This window comes from Ruditapes philippinarum, unplaced genomic scaffold, assembly GCF_026571515.1.
Source record: "Ruditapes philippinarum isolate M1 unplaced genomic scaffold, ASM2657151v2 ctg13663_1_1_1_1, whole genome shotgun sequence".
NCBI lineage: Eukaryota > Metazoa > Mollusca > Bivalvia > Venerida > Veneridae > Ruditapes > Ruditapes philippinarum.
The window spans coordinates 14,030-24,459 of NW_026865290.1; the positions used below are offsets into that span (position 1 = coordinate 14,030).

The window sequence follows — 10,430 nt, forward strand, 5'->3', positions numbered from 1 at the left end:
TGAAAAAAAAGTTTTTTATTAGCAGACCAGCTTCAAACAAGATATGTCAAATTTAATTTTCATAATTGTGCATTTAACCAAAAACTCCAGTCTAGTCTGCTTTAGTTTGATAGCTTTTATAACTTTTGATGTCTTTTGAGATATACGAAGCGTCATTATCATAATAACTTATGATAAACGTGCATTACAACAACATTTTAGATTGTGATTTTGATGATGACTTTTGTAACTGGCTGCAATATGATGGAGATGACTTCAACTGGGATAGGATGAAAGGAAAAACCAAAAGCCACAGTACAGGACCTTCTGTTGACCACACATCTGGACGTAAACATCACACAAATATTTTTCGATATTATTTATATCTTTAGTCAGGTTTACGTTAAAGAGCAAGATAAATATGATTTCTTTTGCTCATTTATATGTAGACATGTAAGACGATTTGTTTCTTAAACGCCTGCGACAAGCTTGCAAGTCTCGACTTTTCTGCCAATATATTTAAACATGTTTGGTAACGATGCATTCTGCAAAGCAGAAATTTTTACACTCAACATAATCTTATATGTGCTGAAAACATTAAACATCTAATCTATGGATGTATCTTCCAAACAATCTTCAGCGCAAAAGTTTATATTATGTAAGAGTAAAAGATCAACAAGGGAACACGGAACCAGTTCTCACACTTTTATGTCACAAATCACCTTTAGCGAACCAAACAGGAACAGGACAAACAGAAGAATTGTAGAGCGTACTAATAGAGATGAAAATTAACAAACTATTCATATTAACATTTTCAGTTCGTAAAATAAAGATTCAAATACATAAAATTATTCCGCTTTGACTGGGATTCGAACTCGAACCCCAACCAATTACACTACCTTCCAGACGTGTAACGTTTGAAAACCGATTATCTGGAAAGCTTTTATCTTGTGACATGTCTTTTATTACATGTATATTTTCTTTAACATTAATCAGAAATTGTATACCTGAACATAGAAAATCAAAGGATCACTTGGCATTAAAAACACGCACGTATTAAAAACTAAAAAAATAATGGCAGATATCTTTAGAACAAGGAATTAGACATGGAATTAAATTTTATAAACTCTTTTTTGAAAGTTTCCTTTAGCATATTCTTCAGACGTATGTCCAGGTTTTATACATGTATAGACTTCGACAGAATAGAACATGTAAAATATTTTTTTTAGAAATGTCCTTTAGTACTTATTTGACCGCTTATAGGGACTCCACTGAGGTTTTTTGACATGATGGGACTGAAAAATATTTTTTTCAAGATAAATGTACCATTTAATGTAGGCTTAGACCATTAATCTTTGTGCAAAATTTCAGATCATTCGCGCACTTTGTTTTCCAGGATAATTATTCAAATTGTAAAAAAGTGACACAAAATGAAAAGTGTTTAAACGCTTTTCACTCAAATCGGGCTAAGAAAAGCATGAAAATACGATTTTCAATTTATTTCAAAGTATTTTTCTTTAATATTTTTGCATATATTTCTGTTTAAAGTGCCCCAGCTCATTTATGTAAGAAATTCAAATGTTATGTTTTTAGGCTTTTAAACCTCAATGGAGTCCCTTTAATTGCTTACTCGAGTCTTGCATACACAGCTCCTTTCTCACATTTAGCAAAATTGATGCCAGATTATTGCATTGTAATGAAGTCAAATATATGTCATCAAAGGTAAGTAAAGAAGCATTGTATGAAAATGTTTACAAATGTTTGTTGTCATTCTGTATCAAAGTGAAATATCTATGCACTAGTTGTGTTTATGCTTTATTTTTGTAGATGGTTACTATACCTACATTAAAACTAGCAACAGAAAAGGACATGCTAAAGCAATTCTATTAAGTCCCACCCTGAACGCTGGTAAATATTGCCTCTCATTCTGGTACTACATGTATGGATCAGGTATTGACAGACTTCGCTTACAGCTGTGGCAAAGAAATGGTACTAAGGAAACAATTAGCACAGTCAAGTCAGAACAGGGTCAACAATGGTTTCATAATTGGGTATTCATATTTTCAAAGGATATGTTTCAGGTAAACCTAATGAATTTTTATTTCAACGTATATCCTATGATAATCCTTAATATAATCGATTTTAAATCAGATAAAAACAAATTTGATCTAAAATGGTAATAGAAAATATTCTTTAAATCATAAGAAACTTATTAATTTACTATAAGTCATTGTTTGTTTGTAAAGTTGTTAAAAAGATTTTATTACTTTAAAGATAGCTTTCGAAGGAAGAGTAAAAAATGACTGGAGCTATATAAGAAGCCAAGGTGACATTGCAATTGATGACGTAACATTGTTTTCTTGCAATGGTTTGTAGTCGATATTTTTTATTTCACACTCCCTTAAGAGAGAACAAGTAGTCGGCTGCGTGTCTGTTGTGTCGTTCATCCGTCACACACTTGTCTCGAGAAAAATTTGAAGTGTCGAAGATTTTTAAAGGCACATTATGTCTCAGAAAAACACATATATTATGTGTCGTAAAGGTAGCAAAAATGTAAACAATACTTCCATACAAAAAACTAATTCACTATAAATATACCTATTACCAACAGAGCAAAAGAAGCAAAGATAGATCATCTTTATGGCAAATGAATATTTGTGAGACTGTTACAAGATATTAAAAAAAATAATGCTTTTGACAAATGAAAATGAGAGCATTTCCGATGCATAACAGGCCTTTAATATTATTTTACACAGTGATGGAGATAAGTAAGATATGAAGTGCAGCGAACAATAAACCTCACTCTACCTTGATTTTTCTTTATTAAAAGAGCTTATTTTTTTACAATCAAAGATGACTTGTTGAAACTTCACACTGTTGAAGAGATTATTGAGAACCATAAACATAAAATAACACTAAATTTACTCGTTTTCTATTTTATTACACTTTTTGATGCTTGTCAAGAGAATGACGTAAAAGCATTAAAAGAATTCGATTAAAAATCAACTATGAATTATCTTTAGCAGCCACTGACTTTCATAACCATAAACGTTTAAAAGCAACGAGTAATTTCCAAAGCAACGACTGACTTTCAAAATCAACCTGTGTCTTCCAAAGCAATTATTTTCCTTAGCAACATTTGACTTTTCTTAACAACCATTGAATTCTATATCAATTGGTGACTTTCCACAGCAACCATAGATATTCTATATGACTTCCCATAGCAACCACCGACTTCAATAGCAACCACTGACTATAAACAGCTATCATGGACTTTTCGTTCATAGTTAACTATATAAATTTTTCCTTGTCATTTAGACCCTTAGCGATATAAGGGTCAGCATGGCTCTCTTTTATTTTCTTTCGCCGTTGTTTTTTTATAATTTTTATTTAATTTACAAGCACATTTAGTTAAACATTTATAATATCTAACACCAATGACAACATTGATAGTGATTTTACTTTTTAGCGTTACCAAGCCTTATATGTCATTAAATTTGCGTTATAACCACTTTTCTGTTGCGTTATTACACCTATTGTTTAGCTTTTAAATACCTTTGCTTCGCGAAATGACATTTTTATTTTGCGTAATAAAGCTATTTGTTTTGTGTTGTTACAACTTTTGGTACGCGATAAAACGCTTATTGATTCGCGAAATTACACCATATTATTTCGGAAATAACGCCTTTATTTGCGTTTTAACGCCTTCCAATATTTCATTTAACTTGATGCTAGTAGCCTTTCGTATTTTCTGATTGTATATTGTCCGATCAGTTGAACGAAACTGAAAGAAATAAAGGTTTTCACATAGTTTATTTTTCAAGTTAAAGGGTTCATGATTTCTATTTCACGAATTTGTGTTTTCAACTCCAGGATTTTGCTATCAAGAATGCACGAATTTGATGCCACAAATCCATGAACGTGGTAACACATAGTTTAATTCGAGAATTTATGAAAATGAATTCGTAAATTCACGGAGTTGAAATATAATTCAAGAATTCAATATGATGAAATTGTAGCCATAAAGTTGATATCGGGAAATTTGGCTTTCAGGAATTTGAATATAACGGATCACAGCCAACGTTTCCACACCTCCTGAGCTCCCTATCTTACGAAGTCCATTCGATTCTAATACAAGCTCTAGTTTATGATAATCTTATAATTCTCTATCTTTTCAAGCCTAACCAATTCAATTTAGCTATGTTATATATAAATGACGCCATTTCTCGTCAAAGTATCATTGTCAACATTAGATTTAAATTCATTTATACAAGGTCATACATTCATTTTATACAATGTTATATCATAAATAATATAATGAAACGAGGCGAGAAGTAATCGTTATTGCTAATTACAGATTGCAATGACCCAAGACCAAGCCATTCTGTTGCTAATTCCACTAATTATAAGTATGGTTCTGTGATGAAAATACAATGTAAAAATGGGTACAGTATACAAGGAGAATCAGTTATCGTTTGCGAGGCAATGGGACTTTGGAGTGGAAGTGCAACTTGTATACCCCATGGTATGTATATTCAGTTAATCTTATTTCTAAAAAGCACTGCTTAACACTTTCTCATTGTACGGCACATATTCTTTACAAGTCTACTATCTAATTAAAGTTAAAGAAGCAAATTTTTGTCAAGTTATTTTGTAGATCATTTAACTGGATATTTTAAAGGGAAACAACACAATGCTACTGGTATTCTCGATAATTTGTTCTTTTGCATGTTTGCCTTTTTATAGATTGTGGAGATTTCGCAACTCCAAATGGAACACTGTTTATTATCTGTCTCGTCTCTTTATACGTAGATTGCGGAAACATTTCACTTCCGAACGGGAATTTCATAACTCCACATGGAACAATGTTCGGACAAGTTGGCAGAAAAGAATGTAACACTGGGTTTATTTTAAATGGGGAACCAAATGTAAGATGTACTGCCAATGGATGGTCAAACACAACTTCACATTGCATACTTGTTGGTGAGAACATTATGTGTACTTTTTCGCATCTGAGCGGATTATTACCGCAAGGGAAATACAGCGTGTGTATAAAAAGGAAATCTACTTATCTTGTAAAATTGACATTACTCAAATTTATAAAAGGAAACTTAACAGATATAATCATTGTTATTGCTATTTAGACAATAACACGGTTGCAAAAAAGAGAAAATATTAGAAATATCTTAAATTGATTTAATTTCTAAGTGATTTTTTCTGTTGACTGTTTGCTTACAATTCTTTTCAAACTTCAAAATGTGACGTTTTTGCTAAGAGCATGGGAGAACAAAACCGGTATGTCTAACATAGGCTACAAAAATAATATTTTCTTTGCTCTAATAATATTATATTTGTGAAATATTTGCTAAATTACTTTAAAACATGAAGATTATATTTTCTTAATTAATGTACAATTTATCTTTACAGTAATCATACATATCTTATTGCATCATGATCTCACCAAAGAAGTTTTTATGGGTAGTCAATGAAACGAAAGAGGGTTAATTCAGGGTTTAATGCAATGAACAAATATTCTGACAAACAAATGCACGTATTTAGTGTCTTATACGCTAACTATTTCATTTTAAGTTGTATAAAAATTAATTAAAAAAAAATAGTTATTTATTTAGTTTTAAACTGTTGTATATAAAGAAACTTTGTACAAAAATTAATGACCAAATATATCTTTTTATGTCACAAAAATGCATTTTAATCAGTCATAAATTAAATGATTAGTATATGTTTTACATAGTACACTCTTGTAATTTCAGATGTTGAGACAAACAGCAGTCCTCTGATCGTCGTGTATATTTTGGTTCCTGCCGTTTTCCTCATGATTGCAGCTATTTGTACTGTCTTGTACATGAGGTAAATTGTTTACATACTAGTACTTTAACCAGAATTATTGTTTGATTTTATTAACAAGTCAATTGCATACTGCACACAATATATGAATCTTCGACAGATTTTCAGCAAGTTTCGTGAGATATATGCAGAAAGATTTGATTTGATTTAATTTGTGCGCAAAAGAGTAAACTTTCAAATGTTCTACGCGCTGTAAGATCGAGATATTTTGATTCCAAATATAGCAGAATCTAACGAGCCACAAACATTTGAATTATCTATTTATTTTTCTTACTGAAATTCATTGCCTTGTCTGACTTTATTGATAATTATGATTTTTACTTCATCTCTGTAAAGGATGATATGATTGGTTGGCTGAAAAAAGCTTACTGTGACGCTCTGACCTATAACATATACTGGTGCCTCATATTTCCGTGGTACTTAACTGTTTAAAGTTAGAAGAATAAAATTCTGGAAAATATGTTGAATAATGTAGGAAAGACATATAAATTACATCTTAGTTTATTCCTTTTAATGTTTGCATGTAAGCAATTATGCACATAAAATGACAATAAACACCCATCTGCTGTCTAGTGAGTAAATTAGTGTTCTCATATTTCCAATGCAATTAAATATTTAATAGTTTTAAAAGCAAAACCAATGGTAATCTTTATTTTTTGTATACGTAAATACTTAGCCTTGTCTGAAAGTGGGGATTTTCTATATGGCATTTATCAAATATACCAATGGTTGTTTAACAAAGACAATTGTCTTAAAAAGTTTAAAAACTAAAAGTAAAATGGTGAAATAATTTTCTTTGCTCTTAGTCTGAATAAAATAATAATAATGAGTTGTATATGTTACATTTAGATGAAAAATACAATAAGAAATTGAAAGTAAAACTCCTGGCAGATGCATAAAGTCTATGAGGCACTTGAGACAGTTTATGCCTAATACCTCGGAAATATGGGTACCACTGAAATATGAGGCACCAGTATACGTAAAATAAACGAATATCTGGCTTAAGTCAGATTGAACGAAACCTGTCTATTTATACGAAACAAATGACGAAACACGAAATAACGGAAACCAAACGTATACTTGTATGCAATTAAAGCACCAATGCCACTTTATCTTCCATTTGAATATGCAGGAGTCTTCGTATTTATCTTATCCGGGCACAAAATGCGTCATCTATTCCTGCAGATGCTAATGCTCGAAAAAATAGCATTTACTCTTTAACTGCTTTGCTTTAATTTTAAATCTGTAATCAGATTACCAATGATGAATTTGCTTGTAGGAAAAGAAATCTGAGTTGCATGAAAGTATTGAAAACGTTCAAAAGAGCTCGAGAAGTACCGTCTAGAGATTCTTTGCAAGAAAAGAGTCATTCAAACCAAATGTATAGTAACGAAGACCTTCAACTTGATGACGAATATGCAACAATTTCCGGAGAACAAACTGACGATAAAAATTTAAGTACCGGTTATTACGCAGCCGTTGATAGATCCGGAAAAAAGAAAAAGAGTAATCAAACAAAATCCACTGATGGTAATAAATCAGCTTGTAGCATTGATTTAAATGAATGCAATACATATAATGTACTAAACGCTAAAGCTCTAAATAACAGTTTAAAAGGTGGTGAAGAGCGTAACTTTGACTACGACAGTGCATGTACCAGACAAATGAAGAACGAAGCATCTAACCGTGATGACTATTCGCATATTGGTGATCTTGAAATGAAATACCAGCACACTCAACATTTTCCACCCCAACCGGACATAGAGAAAAATACAGAGTACTCGCATATTGATAGAATCAGCAGTACAAGCACGAAAGTCCCAAAACATTTGGAAACAGACTACCACGACTATGATGAGTACCAAAATCCAGTCGTGAAAGAAAAGAAGGTACTCGAAAAGCATGCACCAAAGATAAAGCAAATTGAAGATAAAGCACCAGATTATAACAATGTCGCACAAACCAAAGAAATGTACGAAAGTAATGAATCTGAAAATCATGATTACTTCATTCTAGAAAAGACATAGATGCAGTTTCTTTTGTGTGTGTGTGTGGGGGGGGGGTGCATTCGTGTTTGTGTGTGTGCGTGTGCGTGTGTGTGTGCGTGTTGGTTGGTGCGTGTGTGTGTATGTGCGTGATTTATTTTGCAATTATAAAAACTTATTTGGACTTTTATTTATTTTTGTGTGCAACTTTAAAATTTTATAATTCTGTAAATATTTTTGACAAACGTACAGCTGTTTATTTTGACAGATTAATGCCTTTTTATATATAACTTGGTCGTCAAACAACACCATTATGCTCCTTAATACGTTGGCCAAAAGTTATTAAACTAAGCAAAAGTGATCTGTTGATAGTTCCTTTTAAAAATTATTATACCTGCTAATCAAGATGGCGGCCAAAAACATTAAATGCTAAAAAGAATTTGATTTGAACTACAGAAACATGTTTACAAACCAAACGTTATCAATAACTGATCGGTCGGAGAGCTGACATACCTTAAACAGTATTTCCTCCTGAGCTGCGGGGTTAATTTAGTTAAGACTTCACATAAATGACCCTTGAGCAGTTATTTATAAACAGTTGCTGAACAAGATGGTCTTAATCTTCATATCCTATTTAAATGATTTGCACATTTTTATGAAACTCCACAGGAATGTCCCTTTGGTAAGTCCTGTACCGATTTTTCTATATTTGGTCCAGCATGCTGAACAAGAATGCGACCACAGCTAAACTATATCAGTTTTCTATGAAACATAAACATAATCTTTACCATGAAAACAATAGCCTCGGGTGAGCGATTAGAGGCCATCACGACCCTCTTCTTTATAAATGTTGTTAAAAAATACGGAGATTTTAGCCATATTTTACGGCGTATTTCGTATCACGCCCTTGATATGTTTATCGTTTGAACTGCAATGGTTATTTGAACACCACAAATATGAAAACAAAATAATTTCATCATGCGCTATACCAATTTTTAAAGGAACAGTAGTGACTTTTTATTAACCCAACTGTCATTCAATCACGAGTACCTATAAAGATAAGCTTATAAATTCAATAACAGAAATTATAATATAAACATCATTTACAGTTCTGCCATCGTAATAGTGACATAATGGTATAATGGCGATTCTGACGGTTTTCAGTTATTGCAGAGCAAATACAAATGATAAATTTAAATAGTTTTGTAAGGTTCTAATTGATGTTTCAACGTTTATTTGTAATGAATGCCATGGTAAAAACATGTTTTGACAGACATCTATTTGCAAGATATTTATCCTGTCATTTACGATTGTCAAAACCCTTTGCTTCATCAACGTAGATAAAACTGCATTAATTGGTGCTTATTTCTTGTCAGTGCAGAACAAGACGTGTTTGGATTACAGTTGAGTATTGATAAATGTTTGTAGAAATTGTTAGATTGTTATTCACTGTAGTATCTTATACATGATTGAAACATTGTTTATCAATAATGATATGAACGGATATATTCCGATCATGAAACGAGATTTGAATACGAAATTATGATTTGTGTTTATGCAACAGTTTCTTCCCTTTATTAAGTTATTGTATGGGGCTTAATACTTTGGCATTGTTTTACTGTTTTATAGACTTTGTTAATTTCATTATGATAAAATATTACTCGGAATTACACAATTATAAAGCTATTATTTATGTTACACTTTGCTCTTATCTTTCGTGCCCTGCCCTTCATATGTCACAATATTTGCTATATGTCAAAAGCTAGTTATATGTTGTAATATCTAAAGGGGACAAAATGACTATGAATAAAATTCTGTGAAGTGTGTTATATTACTTGGAACACGGCCTCAACTGTTTTTAAAAGACTATATTAAACATGCAAGATATAAACACCATAGCTTTATCAACATTATGTATCTGAGGTAAATAAGTAATGTATGTAATTTTGTTTCTGAGATAGTGTTTGACCTTGACAAACTTAATATATGTTAAATTACAAGAGGCTGTGAAAATAAACATAAAATATTTTAAAAGGTTTTGCCAAAATGAAACAATGTAAAACAAGTGACCTCTGGGGTAAGTTCTATGGTCATGGGTTAAACAAACTAAGTTGGAACAATACGGTCGCATAAAGATTGCATTTGCATTTTTATTTTATTTTGTGGCCTCAAGATATTATCTTGTGGCCTCAAGATATTATCTCGAGACCACGACGTATTATTTCGTGACCACGACTTATTCTATTGAGGCCTAAAATATTATCTCGTGGCCGCGAATTATTATCTCGTTGCCCAAACTTATTATCTTGTGGCATCAAGATATTATTTTGTGGCCACGACTTATCATCTTTAGGCTACGACTTATTTTAGCCAATGAAAATGGTCATTTCATCTTAACATAAACAAAGCTATAGATAAATGAAATGTTTACTTATCCCTATACAGAATGAAGCACACAATTAAGCATTATAAAATAAAATAATTCTAATCATAATAAATTGCATTATTCATCTCATATACATGTCAAAGAAATTAAGGTAGATATGACAGATAACAGACTTAACTCACTCTATGTTTAGAAAACAATATATCACTCTTCAA

The 10,430-nt window shown here is 31.6% G+C and overlaps 1 protein-coding gene across 1 annotated transcript; it reads left to right on the forward strand.

Moving 5' to 3' along the window:
- Positions 1-201: 201 nt before the first annotated feature.
- On the forward strand, positions 202-7,874 carry LOC132728554 (uncharacterized; the record flags this gene model as incomplete). Its single annotated transcript, XM_060714200.1, has 7 exons — positions 202-327; positions 1,807-2,030; positions 2,254-2,347; positions 4,337-4,504; positions 4,792-4,962; positions 5,751-5,847; positions 7,124-7,874. Coding segments are annotated over 7 exons (1,628 nt in total), but the record flags the coding sequence as incomplete, so codon positions are not given.
- Between the last annotated feature and the right edge of the window lie 2,556 nt (positions 7,875-10,430).